Source organism: Neopelma chrysocephalum, unplaced genomic scaffold (genome assembly GCF_003984885.1).
Source record: "Neopelma chrysocephalum unplaced genomic scaffold, ASM398488v2 Primary Assembly neopelma1_23, whole genome shotgun sequence".
Taxonomy (NCBI): Eukaryota; Metazoa; Chordata; class Aves; order Passeriformes; family Pipridae; genus Neopelma; species Neopelma chrysocephalum.
This window is the reverse complement of record NW_020897691.1, coordinates 24,127,853-24,145,581: the sequence shown is the minus strand read 5'-3', so window position 1 is coordinate 24,145,581 and position 17,729 is coordinate 24,127,853. Positions and strand designations below refer to the sequence as shown.

General features: G+C 39.5%; 1 protein-coding gene and 1 long non-coding RNA gene across 2 annotated transcripts in view; one reads left to right on the top strand and one right to left on the bottom strand.

Annotated features, from left to right (window-relative positions):
- The window catches only part of SGK1 (serum/glucocorticoid regulated kinase 1), a 69,230-nt gene that overhangs the window by 34,922 nt on the left and 16,579 nt on the right, over nt 1–17,729 (bottom strand). Inside the window, exon 2 of the mRNA XM_027690601.1 lies at nt 8,827–9,042. Coding sequence (XP_027546402.1) covers nt 8,827–9,042 — 216 coding nt within the window. The remainder of the gene's footprint in view (nt 1–8,826; nt 9,043–17,729) is intronic.
- Nucleotides 8,059–17,729, top strand: part of LOC113971076 — a 49,743-nt gene continuing 40,072 nt past the window's right edge. The window contains exons 1-2 of the long non-coding RNA XR_003535432.1: nt 8,059–8,758; nt 8,852–8,989. This is a non-coding gene — a long non-coding RNA (uncharacterized LOC113971076). The remainder of the gene's footprint in view (nt 8,759–8,851; nt 8,990–17,729) is intronic.

Below are 17,729 nucleotides of genomic sequence, written 5' to 3'. Positions count from 1 at the left end.
TAGTTTCAAAGGAAAGCAAAATCACATGTTTCACATCACAGCTCACTGTTAAGGATTTCTTAATTAGAAGGTTCATTCATTTTCAGTACCTTAAAATTGTCATTTCTAGTTTGTAGAAGACCCATGGGCCTGACTCCTTCTTATTCCAGACTCACGTGCTTTTTATAGATACCAGATGGGATGACACCCTGAGCTCCCTATCAGAAAAATGTGATTTCTATTTTCCTACTAAATTAATTTCCTAACTTACACAAAACTACTAGGGAATGTTAAAATGTCTTTGCTATGTTAAAATGTCTTTGCCATTAAGGCTCCAAAATAATTTTGAAACAATGTGACTGTTATGAGCCTGAGTAGGGCTTTTTTTTTTTTTAATGGTAATGTCAATATGGTGTGATACAATATAGGCCGTGCAAAGTCTTTGTGCAGCTGCACTGCTGCTTTGGAAATAATTATCTTTCCATTAATGCAAATGGCAATAAAAGTTGATTTATCACGCATCTCTCAAAGCCAGAGAGTACATTACAGAAACTCTTTTAGAATATCCTGAGGTGGCTATTCAGAGGGGCGAAAAGATTTCACAAAATGGAAACCGTACAATTAGGTACAGAGCAAGTACAGTGTATTAAGATAGGAGACATTGAGGGGTCCTGGGATGTGGGAATTGCATTAAACTACCTTAAATGAGCAGCATGCACTGTATTAACCAACATTATAATACAATTTACAGAATACATGATTTTACTACAGAGTTCTTAGCCAATTATAACTTCTTTAAGCAAAGAGGAAAATTCTACATAAAAGGTTATCTGCAAGTTCTAGACAGAAAAATAGTGATATATATTCATAAATTGCAAAGGAATGCAACATCTACAATGCTAAGATGAGAACAAAATTGCTCACAGTGTTACTCAGACTGACACTTCAAATGTCTTGTCATATCTCTGACTTCTTGGGATAGACAGACTAGTGCATATCGAGGAACTACAGGAAGAAACGAGGTTTTCTTTATGAAACATGGTTTTGGGTCGGAGATACATTTCTTTAGAGAGAAATGACATACAAGACTAACACTTGCCAGTCTTCAAAAGCACAGTCTAGGCCGGCCATGAAATTACTCCTGTTTGGGATGAGTGGACAGAAACTGGCCAAGGAAGGAACTCTTTAGGAGTGAAAAAGTCAAGAAAGCTTCAGCTCACCCTTCTGCTCATGCAGTCCTGCTGATGACATGGCCCTGGCCCTGGCCAGGTGGTAGAGGTAGCCCTGCAGCCACTCCTGCCATCTGCATCTTCCCTGTTGTTGTGCAGCCCTGGACTCCCTGACCATGTTAAATGTGACTTATGGCTCCCCTGATGGATGAGCGTGACTTAGGTTTTAAGTCACACTCAGCTATTTTACAGACCTAGTCTTTAGCTGTCTGTATATGTTCTTATGCACACATATATGACAGAGTTTGTTTTGTCTTTAGTGTTGTTACTCTTTAATTGCCTGTCAGATCGTTTTTATGACCTTATCACACAATGCAACAGACCCCTTTATTTATCTACTATGAAGCATGGAATTATCTTGAAAATGAGCTGAAGCAATGCTTAAAGATGGATGATAAACAGATTAAAATCAAACTCCAATAGAGGAGAGCAACTCCAGGTGCTCTTGCTAAACAGACCCTTTGAAAGACCAGATGGAGCCAGCACAGCATTAAACTGTACAAAATATATTCTTTTCAAACAAAGTATTTTTTTACTGATTTTGTTCACTTTCTTCTTTAACATCAGATACTAAATATTCAGATACTAAGATTTTGAAGAAACTGAGAACATTCTTCCATTTTAGTAAGCAAATCTCTTGACCTTGTGTGTCTGACCACTTGCTAATCAGGACAAAATTAAACAGAAATTTGGTCTACTGTGTTTGGCCTAAATTCCTCACACCCACTGTGCTGGGTATTTTCTGGTTACTACCACCTATGTATAAAGGAATACTTTTCTCTGATCTCTTTGATTGTCAGCAAAGTAATTTGGATCTTTGAGTCAAAAAGGTACTAGATAATCACCATATTAAAAGTAAAAATAATTTTAAAAAGAGAAAGAATGTAATTTCTAACTCAGATATTATGGAAACCCCATGGAAAGTACAATAAATAATTTTCCAGATGTAGATGTCCTCAGGGAAACCCTTGACAGTTTCTTTAAAATAAGAGATATTTTAATTATCTTCAGTAGTGTTGAACCAACATTCGGATAGGAGGAGTAGCATGGGTTTAGATTCTGATATTGGCTTGTCCAATTAATTTACTAAGTCTATGGTGCTTGAAAAGACCTGTGATGGATGTACAAATGAATGACTGCTTCACTGTGTATTTGTAAAGCAGATGATTGATATATCACATCACTTCTTTGAGCCATGGAACTGATTTATATGCTCTGTGCTATATAGATGTTCTCTTTGTCAGTTGGGATTGTAAAACCCGCCACAGGCAATTGTCTGCTATTCAGGCTTTCCCATTCACTGAAATTACACATAATTTTAGCCTGTGCATTTGCAAACTGTGCTTTGCCATTTTCATTTGAAAATGCCTTTGTGTTAAACATTTTTGACTTGTCTAAATAAATATTATCCATAATAACCCTATATCAATCCATTACAAAACCATGAAACTACGTACTGCGTTTAGATTTAATCCCTGAAACAAAGCTTGTTCCCACCTTAGTCTTGTGTTGCTTTCACAGCTGATTCTCACAGCTGCTGAGAAATCTGAGATTGATTTTCATCTTGCTAAAGCTATAGGATCTGCAATAAAATAATATCTGAGTCCTTGGTCTTTGAATATACTCACAATCAAATTCCTAAAGCACAGACACCTATTGGCAGATAAATAAGCTTATGGGTCAAGGTACTCAATTCCAAATTCCATCAAAACCCCACTGGTGACACATTTATATCATTAGCTAAGAGAGCTTTAGTGTAGTCAGGTAGAAACAACTATTTAGGAAATGGCTGTAACTCTGCTGGTGAGAAATGGGGTTTTCATTTGAGACTGTCAACTCGCAGGATTAAGCTACAACTTTGACTTGTGATGATCCAGAAAATGCAGACCTTCTACAACCAGAAGTTGCTGAATGAAGAGAAGTACAAAATACCTTCTTTACTGTTCTAATTACTCATCTTGAACCACTTGCTTCTCTGAAACTCTCTTTAATCTTCAGACAGTGCTGTAATATATTTCTGGAGCAGAATATGATGACTGGGTTTACTTTTATTTGAAAAATAATCAAACAGAAACTGTGGAGTTCCAGTGGTTGTGGATTCTCAGGCTAACTTACGTGTGGTATAGAATGATTTCCTTTACTGGTTTTAACATCTTCCTTTGGATTACGTTGCAAGTATTCTTGTCAGTATAACATTGAGCAGTGAAAACAGGGTTACATGATAGATTACCTCTCTGTATGTCACTTTTTTGAATACAAGATGTAGTTCCCAAACTCAGGGGGATAAGCCCCCATCCTCCAGTCTTAGGGGGCATAACAAAATATACTCTGAAATCTGGAGTAAGCAGGTGTAAAGGCAGGAACATCCTACACATGAATATATTAAAATTCAACCAGTAAATAAGTTTGACTTTTCTGTTTTGGCAGACATTTTCACATCTGTGTAACTTTTACATTTAAAGTCTTCTTATAATTTTCAGTCTTTTATACCACATACAAGATTTTCTCATTGTTTCTGTGCTCTACGTTGGCTTAAATGGAAACTTTTTAATTGCTTTTAATTTTTTTCTTTCCAGACCTATTTCTGCATTCATTATTGCAAAGGAGCAGGCAAATAAAGCACCATAATTTTTCTGGAATGATTTTAATTATATGGGGTTTTTTCCCTGTCAGCAGCTTTCCCTGGAAGAATAACAAGAAGGGACAAAATAGAAGCCAAAACTCATCAAGATAATCTTCATAAGTCTTTCCTGAATCACTGCATGGGGAGATGCCAGCAAGACAACAAGGCTCACACACCAATGTCAGCCTGAGCTATAGGCTCATGGGACCATTGGCCTCTTCATCTGTCCTTTGCTCCTTGACAACCTCTTTCCAAAGGATTCTACTTAACAGGATCTCTGCCAGCCACTTCAAAGTGGATTTCATTATAGAGATGAAGCAAAAAATGATGTAATTTGACCTGCAAGGCCTTTTCCAGGCATTTGTCGCCCTGGTATTGCTGGTCTGTCCTCACCCACATCAAGTATATTTCACGTCCTTCCCCAGGTGCCTCCATATGGGACAGAAGTAGATTCGGTGGATGGAGTGCTATACTCCTAAATGAATGCATAGAGTGTCTGCTTTGCTGTGAGGGATTAACGTCTTAAGCTACTCTTCTGAGCCAAGGTCTTCAGTAAGCTACTCTCTGTGGCACCCAGGGCTGTCTTCTAAAACAATCACGGTTAATTCTAGACCCTGTAGTGTGTACTGAGTAGTTATAATTATTCCATCAAAGAACATTACTGTGTTTCTGTCTGTATCAGGGATAATCTTCCATCAGGTTGTTAATTTGCCTAGGTTTATTAGAGCCTCTCACAGTCCTCTCCAGATTTGATTTCACTGAACAATTCTGTTACCCAAACTTTCTTTTTTTCTTATTTCTAATTTTCTTCTCCAAATTATCTTTTATTGCAGCACTTTTCACATATATTGGTTTCAGGAGTAATTGTGCCATACTGGGCTTTCAGGATTTTCATTTCTCTGTTGTGTATGTGCATGTGTTTGTGTATTAACTAGCACTTATCAGGGTGGAAATCACAGAGTGCCTCATTACCAGAGCAGATCATTAGATGTAGGAGGGTTTTTTATCCAAAATGTGTGAGAAAACCATCTTTCCCTAAAAAGCCCACTCAGATCTGTCACCAAACTCTTTCTTTATGGAGAGTTAGGTATTTTTTTTCATCTCCACATTTTCTTAGTCCATTAAAAGGTATTTATTTTTGTTATACCCCTTTATGAAATGTATTTCATCTGAAGCATATTCTCACCCCATTTCAAATGCAGGTTTCTAGAAGCTGTGTGTTATTTTTAGGAGAGATTTGTTAGTAGAACTATCTCAAATAATTGCCCAACCTTTGGTTTGGGTATATTTTTTTCAGTATTCCTCATCCCTGAAGCAAGACTTAAAATATGGTAAAGTGCTGAAATCTGACCAAAATCAAGAGCTCTTCTACACATAGGAGCTTTGAATGACTTTCAATAATAAAATAAAATTCCTGTTGTTGATTTAATAACACGATCCAAAAAGTGTCTATGAGAGTAATTAACTTCCACTAAGCTACAAGGGACTTGTCCAAAAAGACAGGAGCATTGAATTCCCTGCAGCCCTAAGAAAGATTTTCCTAATGCTCCTTCACAGAAGACACTATGGATAGATGGACTGCCGTGGGTGTAGGAAGACAGGGCAACTGCCTCAGCAGCCTCCATCTCTTTTCCACCACCTGCCCCACAGAGGTGATAAGAGAGGGTGAAGAGACTAAAATCCACTATATATGTGGGGACAGACCCCTTCTGGGGCTAATGGGGCTAAATGCCCCGCTCAGCACCCCTGAGCCCCGAGTCGTGCAGTGGTGGCTGTACTGAATGCACAGACATGCTCCTGGCAATTTGAAATCATGTTGCTTAAATGGGGTAAACGCATTAGTTCACTCTTTCCTTCCCCTCGTCCCTTAGCTAGGGGCAGCACAGGGGTTTTGTTTAGCTTTGGAAAGAAAAGACAGCTCTAGACATTTAAGGCTTTGGTTTACTAGATAGAGATGTGTCTGTGATGCTTCAGGACAAATGTCAGCTGATGGATAGGGCAACTGGAGTTTTTTTTGACAATGAGGAAAGAACAGAACAAGCCTTGAACCTAGCTCTTGGCTCCATTTGAGAAAAAAAGAAAGATATTTTGAGCTCACTAACAAGGTCTTATCTTTTGTTTATTTACAGAAATATTTGAAACAAGGGCACAAAAATACAGTGCAAATAGAATACACAGGTCATGCAGAGTATGAAAAAATTTTGTGTGTTTGTGTATGTATGTATGATTTATGTCTAATAACCTAGCCTGGTAAACCCTCACCTGAAAGATTTAAATCACACCCAGTTTTCACCATGTTAGCCTCTCTCTATTTAGTAGACTGTAATGTAACTCTAAAAGATGGGTTGTCTGCTTTTTCAAAACCAGCTTATTTACACAAGGTATTCATTACACAGCATGATAATTTATTTTGAAAGGAAATTTACCCTCTTTATCAAGCCAGTGAATTTTGTGCAACCTGAACTATGTAGATAGACATGGAAAAGCGAGGACTGGTTATTGTAAATCATTACCTTGGCAGTGGTCCAAAGCCTTTAGGGCTTCAGCTGTTACACTAGTAGAGCAGATATAAGCTTCCATATAACTAATCCACATCGGTTACAAAAAACAATAATATACCTATGTAAGTCAGTCATGTGAAAATTAGCATGATTTTCTGGCAATGTTTGAAAATTTTCTAGTCCAGTGTATAGAATGCGGAAAAAATATCATAAAAATACAGACATAATACACTATCATACAAATAATAGAGAAGACTTAGTAGAGGTTACATCAGTAATCATTTTTATAAACTCCACCTGACACATGCCTTAATAGAAAAGCCTGGGGAGGTGGAAATGAAAGCATATCATAAGAAAAAAATCTCGTTATTTAAAATACTTTTAGTTTCAATATAATCTTATTTACACTAAGTCAATTTTTAAAGACTTCACTACATAATTACCATCACAGTAAACAAACAGTAATGATTTTTTTCCGTTGTTCTGTGTTGGAAATAAGAATAGGAATACAGACGTGTTCCCTTTGGTGATGGGTTTTAATCAGGTTGGTTTCTATAAGACCTTTTTCAAGCCAATCAGAGTAGCCTGAAACCTGTCAGAGAAAGATTGTTGCCAGAATAAGCCTTTAATAACATTTCACAGCTGATTTGTTTTTGAGTTAATTTGTCCTTGAGCAAAAGAACAGTGTCAGGAGGACCCTTGTATGTGTTGGTGTTGGACACAGCACAAAGGAACTATAATCACTATACCAGTACCTGGTTGCAGTACTGGAAAACAGAGAGGAAGAGTAATGGGGAAAAAGAAACAAGAATTAGTTAGGAGAGACGACTGGCACATTCCAAGCTCCCTGCTGATTTAACAGAGACCATGTTCTCTTCTTGAAATACGGAACTGTCTGTTCAAGTTCATTGATTTAAAGTCAAGGGAGTTATTTCATGTTTATGCAGTTTGTGCCATTTGTAACCCTTGAACAGAGTCTCACCCAGAAACTCTCTTTAAACCTTGAAAAGGTCAGACACAGAACTCCTTCAGACTTTATTATTAAAAGCTTCCTGCCTGGTTTTACTGTAGAGAAAGAGACAGTGACCTTACATTTAATCACATCAAGGACTGTGTGCTTGAACTTGCTTAAAAGACCCCTTATGCAGGATAGCTCTATCCAAGAAGTCTTTTGCCAGACAACAACGTTTTTAAAGCAGCGTGCAAAATATCCCTCTTGCTGCAGACTCCTCCTGCTGAGTAAGCAGCCTCTCCACTGCCTGCAGTAAGGAGACAGAGAGGTCCAGTGGAATCTGCATTCAGCCAAATCTATCCCATATGCATGTAAAACCTAATAGAAATCAGTTGTGAGGCCCTACGGCTGTACAGGAGTACATGTGATTTACAGCAAGCAAAGGATTTGCAGAATCCACCGTCTTTGGTGCTTTCATTTTTTAATGCTTCAGCCTGAGCAAAATTAATCTTCTTAATGAAGTAAAATGGAGGAGTAATTAGCTCCTCCGCTTGCACATGTTTCACCAAAATGCCTTTGTTGGGTTTAAGAAGCACACAGGACTTCCATTTCTACCTGCTGCTTGAATTTCCCCATTTAAAAATGCAGCAGATGCAGCTTGAAAAATGTTTCTGCTCTGAGCTGTGTGCTGTCTCTGATAAATGCCTTGTCACATTTCCTCTGCTTTGTACTTGGAAAGATTCTTATTTGTTTGCTTTTATGTTTCTACAACTGTCTCCTTTTTTGTGCACCATTTTCAGGCAGGGATAATTTTGTCAGGGATAGCGGGCTCTGAGCAAAACTTTCTGTTCTGCATTTGGCTTGTCTCCACAGGGATTAGGTGGAGGTGAACGATGAAAGAAAGATACAAAGTCTGCCTCTGAAAAGCCCCTTCTTGACCATTTCATCTCAGCCCTCACAGTGTTGCCACCTTCACATCTGTGTGCAACTGCCCACCACGGCACGCAAAACGATGTAATTTATAACATACTGACATAACCTGGGGCAAAACAGGGTTTCCCTTCTGCTAAAAACACTGCTGAATCACTCACCTCCTGTCATGGAAAACTCCTTGAGCCAAATTCTGACTTCTAAAGAGAAAGCTAGATATGGCTTGGGGGGGAGGAAGAAGGATAGCCTGGTAATTGTGGGACAGAAGGGAAAAAATTAGCAAGTCTGGATCCTTTTTAGCACCTATCCACACCTGTTTATGCAAAACAGGTAAATAATACTTATTGTTACTGCTAATCTGTTCAAATACTGTGAGAGTACATCACAACACCTTAGTGAAGAGTCCTTTGTTTTTCATAGGTATCCAAGTTCAAGGTAGAAAGCAGAGCCCAGATGTGCACCACAGCCTTGGTCAGCAGAGTTTCAGGTTTCAGAGAATCCCCTCTCTTCAAGGGAAGCACCATCTCATAAGTACAGACCCATTGTAAGTACAGACCCATTATCAGTGTAAACCGTGTAAACAAAGTTTGGTGGAAGGAAATTGTGGCTTACTTTGCTGTTTCTCTGACTCTCCCAGGAGCAGGACTCAGCCTCCTGAGGAGCGATCCCTCGCTGGAAAGCGTGGTCGTTCAGGCAGGTCTGGCAGAGTGGAGGCTCAAGCTCCGAATCTCCTGGAGGTAAATGCATCACAGTGGACCCCGGGTATTTGAGGCTGGTATGTGGGTGCTTTTCAACGTTGACCATCGGGCTCTTAATCCACCTTCGTACCTGTCAACACAGAAGGAGGTTATGGACTCTCTTTGCTTTATGGCAGCTGGGATGGCACAGAGGGTTTGCAATGAGGATAACAGCACAGCTTGGGGAAAATAATCAGATACCAGGATCAGGATCGATTTTCTGTAGGAGAAAGTACTACGCCATGTCAGGGTGCATGTGTGAACGCGCATCATAACCAGGCTCTCCTGGTTATGCTTTTGCTTGCTTTATGCAAGTCTGCCATAAGTTTATCTACAATACAAAGTTTTCAGGCTTAATAAAGATATTGAAATATAAGGTAGACTACTGAGAAAAGAAAGACAACTATCCAAAGCAAGTACCTTCAGCCTAGACAACTCAATTTCCCCATGGAGAAAAAGCAGACAGGTTTTGCAGGAATAGACTTGTAATACTTGCTTTCTGCAGTCCTTTTTTCCAACAGCAATATATACTGTATCATCTCTTACTTCATAAACTATCTCAGCCTTTTCTGTGCCTTCCATCACTCCATTCAAGTGTCAGTTTCTCATGTTGACCTGCCACAAATTTCGACCCTGACTCCTCTAAACTGCCTTCCCCTGCCTTCTCCTTGTCTCCGCAGCTCCCTGGATAGGACTCAGTGTACTACAGCAGGATGGGCACTGGTTATGAGCATAATACACTGTGCTCACAGGGCACTGTGTCAGCCTTGTGCACTTTGCTCTTCCTTTTGCTTCTGTGACTGTCTCTTTTCCACCATGTGAATCAAAAGTACTGGATTTTCTAACAAGTTAAGCAAGGACTCAGAGACCTTTCTGAGCTCTTTTCCTAAGTTATTCTCCATTGTGAAAGCAAAAGGACCTCTATGTGAGTTGTGGTATATTTGCACTGAATCTGATCAGAACTGTCTCATTTGAATGCAAAGGACAGATAGGGATGTCTCAGGATACACTCTACCAGCCTGGAGGGGGAAGGCTGAGACAGCCATGGCTGGCAGCCCAACTGGCCTCCTATTGACAGGAGGCAACCTCTTTGCTTTGTGGTCTTGGTGTCCCTGACCTTAGCATCGCTGTGCTTCATTAGATGATATTTGCCATTAGAAGATGTTTTACATCAGGAAAACAAATATTTTATGTTACATTAGTCATGAGCATGACAGCAAGTGTTTGATTAACTGTGGAAGTCTATATCTCAGCAACTGGTTACCAGGATTACGTATGATAAACAAACAGAGTGAGACATATCTAACCGGCCTTCTGCTGGTGACTCCTCCATGAGCGAAACGCCTGCAACTGCCCTACTGTACTGACCTGCCGGAAATCTCAAGGTTAGGAAAATTTCTTTTTCCTCTCTATGGAAACCAAGCAAAGAGATTTCCTTCTGTGGGCAAATGAGCCACTTCCCACTGCATTCCCCATTTGCGTTTTTTAGCAACGTCAGTTCGTGTGGATAATATTATTCCCTACTTCCATGCTCTGGAGCATCCCTACAAGACTATCCAGACTGTTTTAGCTTCAGGTTGGTGGGTCGAAGTTGTAGCGGGAGGGATTATTTCTTTTTCAGATTCCATTTCAATAAATATGTATTGAAACTGATCTTTTGATTCAAGCAGATTTTAAAAACATTTATTTTTGCCAAACATAATTGCCTCTGTGATTGTTAAGCACATCATTATTCTCCCCAAGTAAATACATGGTTGTGTGTCTTGATCTAATTCCAAATTTGGTATGTTGAAAATAATAATTATATTAATGGTCAAAAAAAACAAGCTTGATTTTCCAGTGTAGTTTTATTATGGGAAACGTGCAATATATTTAATGTGATTCTGTCTGCTCAATTTGTCCTTTTTAGGTTCGGCCTGGTGATCAGTTAAGTGGTTTTGGACCTGGTTTTGCCTTTCTTCTTCAACATCCTGCAGCTTCAGTTATATCATTATGGGTGCACACAGAGTGCAGGAGTGTGCATGAAAAAAGAACTAAACTGACTGCAGAAAAGGGCCTGGGATGCAATAAGCTGCAAGTTCAGTTTTTCTTAAAAATTCAGGGAGCATGGGCCAGTCTATTGCTTGAGACTGTTCAATTACATATGGCATCAACTGAGGCAGGGATTCAAATGTAAATCTGGATTTGAGGTTTCATTAAGACCCTTTGGTGTTTAATTTTATGCTTTTGAGTTCATGGGATTTGCAGTGATACAGTTAAACAATAATTTCTATTGTAGCTTCACCTGTAGTTTCACTGTCTTATGTTTCCATTTACATATTTCTAGCCTGCCTGTGTGTGAAGAAGCATTCAAAATGTGACCTGAGTACTTCTGATATAGCAAAATCTGCCTGTATGGAATGACCTTGTAGCTGTACCTTTTAATGGCAATGACATATACATTCTGCAGTATAATGATCATAAATTAAAAATTACCCACCAGTGCTTTAACTTGTGTGAATGGTAATGATGAGGGAAAGTAACAGTGAGTGCATTTTAAGAAGCTGCGTACACCAGAGTATAGGTGGCATCTTCTGGTTCTAGCAACAGCAAGTGGCCCTTGAGTTTGGGGTGAATTCTAAAGAATTTTTCTTACTATTATTTATTCCAAGCTGATTCCTGGTTTTAACTCAGATACACATCTTTTTTTATGGATTACTTTTTGCTGCTTAAAAGTATTGGATTAAACCAATGTTTTCACACGATAGGTCCATATTATTTATACATTACAACCTGTACTGAGAGATGAAAAAGAAGTATGATCACGAACACTAATCTGGTCATGTTGTTCTGTTTGATACAACAGAGTTTTGGGGAAACTAAGGTGGGAAAATCGAGCTTTGAGATTGAATGGACTAGTAGGATTTTTTTTTAATGGTTGGAAACAGTCCAAACAGGTTAGCACACCCGCAGTTCAAATGCACTGTCAGAGGAAAGCTTTAAAACAATTCCAGTTTTCCTTCACTGTTTTGAGCAAAGTTCAGGTTCGTATATACCAGCCACATCTGCTCAGTCCAGGATGCTGTGCTGACTCAGTGAAATACATCTAACATTTCAATAAATTTAAGTGAGTCACTCTGAAAAGTAATATATAACGTACAAACGTCAATAGAAACCCAAGACCTGCATAGCTAAGCCAAGTAAAGTTGTTTTTCTTTTTTCTGAAGCCATTGCCTCTGTCTGAGGCGCCACGCAGGGGCCCTGTGCTGCCTGCCCACACGCCCAGACCTGCCCGGCAGCCGCTCCAGGGAAGCCGGGATGGAGCTGCCGCTGCAGTGGGTGCCATGGAGCTGTGCTGAGAGCTGGCATGTTTGTTGTTTTAAGAACTTGCTTATATGGATGTGTTAATGTCTGCTGGTTCAGTCACAAACTAGGTAAATACACATTCAACCCCTGTGTGGATGGCTTGGTTCAGAGTTATGATGGGTTTAATTAATTCTGCAGCCATTTACTCCATTTATCTAAGTTAAAATTTCAGGTTTTATTCTGAATTAAAAGGTTCAAGAGGACTTTAACAACATTTAACTCCTTTCTAATACCACTTCTTCAGCTTATTCAGACTCAGTGTCCCTTTGCAGACAAACCCTACATTTGTAATTTGAAATTCATAAATAACCCACAGTAACACGCACAGAAGAGTGTGGAAAATGAAGTGATTCACCACTGATTTGTCAACATGTTTCCCTGTCCAAAAGCATTGAAAATATTGATTTGAAACTGGAAGTATGAATTGGCAGCATCTTTGTAGCAGCAAGGCCAAGATCAGACTTGGGAAGAAAAACAATTTCCCTGGGCTTTGCTATGCAGGTCTCGGGTTTCTATTGATGTTTGTAGATTATATGTTACTTTTCAGAGTGACTCAGTTTAGTTTATTGAAATGTTATGTGTATATATTAGTCATTGAATTGTAAGTCTACACTATATGCTTTTGTCTAGCTTTAACCTTAATAGACTTCAAAGATTTTTGAGTTCTTAATATTTACATTTACATTAGACAAGTGCCTTAGATCTATAGTTCTGTTTGACTTGGGCTATCTTAAATGCCTCTAAAGATTTCAAAGTGCAAAGGTTCATTTCTTTTGAATTCACTTCCACTAAAAAAGCTCCCACACTGAATTGCACAAAAAGAAAAAGAATTTTGAAGAAATTTCTCACAGTTTCTTCCTTGACTTGACAAAGACAGATTAACAAGTAGCAGATGATAGTTTGCTATTTAGGGTGTTATATGATCGTATAATCATAGAACGGTTGGGTTGGAAAGGATGTTAAAGGTCATCGAGTTTCAGCTACCCTGCCATGGACAGGGACACCTTCCATTCTACCAGGTTGTTCAGAGCCCCATCCAGCCCGGCCTTGAACACTTGCAGGGATGGGGCATTCACAGTGTCTCCGGACAACCTGTTCCAATGCCTCACCACCCTCATAGTGAAGAATTTCTTCCTAATATCTAATCCAAACCTACCCTCTTTCAGTTTAAAGCCATTACCCCTTGTCCTGTCACCACATTCCCTTGTAAAAAGCCCCTCTCCAGACTTCCTGTAGAGTCCCTTTAGGTACTGGAAGGCTGCTGTAAAGTCTCCCCAGAACTCAAATACCACAGTGCTAGATGCATAATTCTTCATGACACTGTAAGGAGTATTTGATTATCAAAATACACTATTTTTTTGTTCTTGTCATGATATCCATCTACCAGCAAACAAATTAGAGCCTGCTCCTAACTGCAGGAAGCAGCTCTGTTCTGAACTGTTTCTGAAGATTTCTATACTTTTGTTTCCCAGGTAGGTCTCTTTACATTCCTCAAGCAACTTCATACACTATTACAAAGTATAAGCAGCTGACTCTTTGAGTGTGTCTGAAATAATCCAAATAGGATTAAGCAGAACAGAAAGAGCTCACAGTGTCTCTTGCTCCATCATGACTATAGTTTCTTTGTGCCTTTTTCTCATGAACAATTTGTATCTGCTAGAAATTGCTTCGACTGCATGCCTGGTTTTGGAGTATCCAGCAGTTTCTGGTTAAGCTATAACTGCATTCCTGAAAATCCCTGTTCTCACACTGATTCTGTGAAGGAACAGCCTCACAGGCCTGTGCAGATAGACAGTGGTCTGCTTTGCTGGTGGTGTGCGCTGAGCACAGTCAGCCTTAGTACTGAAGCTGCTCATCAGCATTCTGTCATGCTCAGGGCTAGTGTGTCTTGCTTTCTAAGGCTGACCAAGACATCAACTCTACATGTTTCTGCAGACAGCCTTGAGATTTGTCAAATATTTTCTTACTGCTATTAGCTAGAAATTGACTAAAAATGCTTCAGAGAGCCTTTGTCTTGCCTTTCCTTGCTTGGAGAGAAAAAAATACAAAGCAAGAAAGAGATAGTTCACCGGAATTGTCTATGAAGCCTGATCAGCTCTAATGTAATTACTGATCTAAATAATTTCTGAAGAGAAAGAGTTTTGAAGTTGTCAAAGAACTAATTCCAACTTTTCAAAAATCAACAATTTCATATTTTCAAGTCAAATGACATTTTTACTTCTTTTTTTCCTTTTTATTTTTTAAATTATTTAGATCGAACTATTTATATGGAACAAATGCAGTCAACTTCACACTCATAGACCTTCATGGCTAGAAATAAACACCTCTCCATCCTGTCACATTTTAGGAACTTTTTGTACTGCTGGTTTTGTTGGACCACCAAAGGACCTCTGCAACTAGTCAAAGTTGTTTGATATTTCTGGCATTTCTTGCAATGACCACAACTGAAATTGATGAAAATTTTCCCTATTCTTTAGAGATAAGTGAGTTCAAAGGAGCGCTGTACACCCTTCAAGTGTGTAGCCATGTTTCACTGATCCTAAACTAAATTGAAATGTAACTGTCATTAGATAATAGCTTCCAATACCCTTTTCCCAAGCTTGGCCTATAGTATTGCTGAAAGGTGCACAAGTATTTTTTTAAAGGCTCTTTATTTTCTGACTCTTGTTTGCTTGAGTTTCTTTGTCTGCTTTACTTTCTAAAAACATGATATTCAACAGTGATAATCTCAGACTCAAAAATTGCCAGATGTGATTAAATGAGATTTACCAAGTTCCAGGGGCTTTTTTTACTCCTGGCTTTTCCTGTTATGTAATAGCAAACAGATACAGATTTAATTTCGTATGGCTCAGTTGTCAATGTCATCAGTCAACTCAGCACATTTTATATTTTAACTAGTTATTCATAGCCAGTCCCCATCACTGTAAGAATGAGCAATATTTTCCGTGAGAGAACCACCAGCCTGTTCTCTAGGGCCACTACTGATGGAGATGTGGATTTTTCTTGGTGGTAAGGAGGTGCTGGTGGTACCAGTAGCCATCCTGGAGTGTTTTCCTTTTCTTTGGAGAGACTGAAAAATCTGGTGCTTCTCAGGACATGAACAAGCTTGTTTTCTGGCTTGCCAGCTGAACATTTGACTTTCAAGACTGATGAACACACTGGAAAGGAAAAGGCATGTTATGTAGGGACATAATGTCTTGCAGGATTAGGCCCTTTGTGGATGTGGGAGTCACTTTTCTGCACTAAGCATCTGATACAGACTATGGATTTTCATAGGATTTAGCAATCAGGTTGGAAGATACCTATTCTGGAACAGTAAATATTAGTGTGAAAGAAGGAAGGCATAAGTTTGTAGACAAATTTGATAGGCCATTAGATATCTAAAATTGCAAACATTCACTGAGGACTGAGGGTAAACTGAATGGCTTGAGGGAAACTGTGGAAATCTGCTTGGAGGTCCAGTATTATCAGCCAGTTCTCAGTGAAACATCACACCCATTGACACAAGAGTATCAAATGTAATCTGACAGCCTGTGCAACCATGTGCTCTGTACAGCAGCATTTTCTGCCTCTGAAACTTTGGATGGGCATGTTTTTTTCCTGTTTTTGTGGGAAATTGGAATAAACCACTCCTTACACTTGAACTCTTCTTTACTTAAGTTTCTATTCTTCATTAAATTTTTGTTTGCATCAGTTGATGGATTATTAGGGTTCTCAGTCAGGTCCTTTATGGTACATGTTGCATTGCAAAGTCTCTGGATATTCTTTTCCCTACCAGACAGTATCAAATGCCTTGACTGTGATCTAGGTCAGCATATGTGTGTGTGTTTTAGTTTTGGCTCCCAGTGATATCAAATGTACATTTCTCCTTCTCTGATTGCAGTTCATCCGATCCCTTCTTTCCTCCTCCTGACATTATCTAATTGCACCCTGGACAAGGATTTGAATTTTCATCCATTATGTAAACCCGAGGTGGACATGGAGCTCTTGGAATCATCTCCCCTACAGCCTTGAGGGCGACTGTCAGGAAACTTATTTAAATTACAATTAGGGTGATTAGGGAATGAAAAGCTCCATTGTTCAGACTGGATACAGTCATCTACTTAAGTGGGAAGTGGTAAACGAGAGGCAGGCTGATTAATGCCCGGGCTGAGATATATCACTATTTTCTAGTTGGTTTTGACATTTAATTTGTCATGTCCCATGGGAAATGCAGCACAGCAAAAAAAATCAGTTTGTCAAATCACCTCAAGCTGTTTTTTTCCCCTCCAGCTCCCTGACACACATCACTTTGTTGATTATTAATCACATTTTATTTTAAAAGGGAAAGTGAAGGGCAACTCGCTGCATAGTCATCATTTGTTGCTTTCTCTGCAAAGCCGAGAATCTGCTCGCTAAAAAGCAAACTGAGGTCAAATAGCACAGCACATTGTTTCTGTCCAGGCCTGGATGTACATGGCCTGGACTTATGTAGAGTTTAGCCCTCCAAATGTGCCAGGAGAAAGGTTACCTGCACGTGAAGGAGATCTGTCAAAAGACAGATCGGCCACAGCTCCGGGTAGAGAAGTGTAGGGAATAATGATGTTCTTCACAGGAGCCCCAACACGCTCTGGTCATGGACAGTGGGTGTTGCAAGACAGGGGAATGCCACTCTGGCTGCAACAGGACTCCTGCAAGCCCTAGGGAAATCTGTGCCAGTTCTCTGGGGTTCAGTTTCACCTCCCATCCTTCTCTTCCTTTGCTATTTCATAATAAATTCTTTAACAAATCTTTGTGGAGAGCCTCCAACTTTGTGACTGCCTGTATAAATGTCACAAAGAAGAGCACATGAAAGTATATATGATGGTCATAACCTGACACCTTTCATAATCTTCCTGGCATCCCAGCAAATAATGGAACCATAAGAGCTGGATTAGATGACTGACCCATCCTTCTTCTGGGTTTTTTTCTAGTTCATTTGGAATGTAATAATCTCCTACCATCTCCATCTGCCTACAGCCAGGTGGATTTATGTTGTACAGCCATTGGGCAGACTGGTCTAGTGTAAATATCCATCACTCCATCAAATTCAATGCATACTTACCCTTCAGCTGCTCTCTTCAGGTTTCCTCCCATAGAAAAGAGTGCACTGGGGGGACAAGGATATGGTTACTCCAGCATGACAGGGACTTGGGCACATACATGAATCTGAGGGCTGGGAAGTGTTTGTGGGTTTCTCAGACCCAGGCCCAATCCTGGTTCATGCTGAGAATTTAACGTGTTCTGTGCCACATCTCTGCTAAGGTTCTTAATGTGGTGACCATTTCAGGGCTTTTGTCATGATTTGTAATCAGTATTGCTATTTACACACAGACATACACACATTTACGCACACTCTTCTGCACTAAGGTATTTCCCTTGCCAACAGCATCTGGCAGAAATCAAATCTAACTA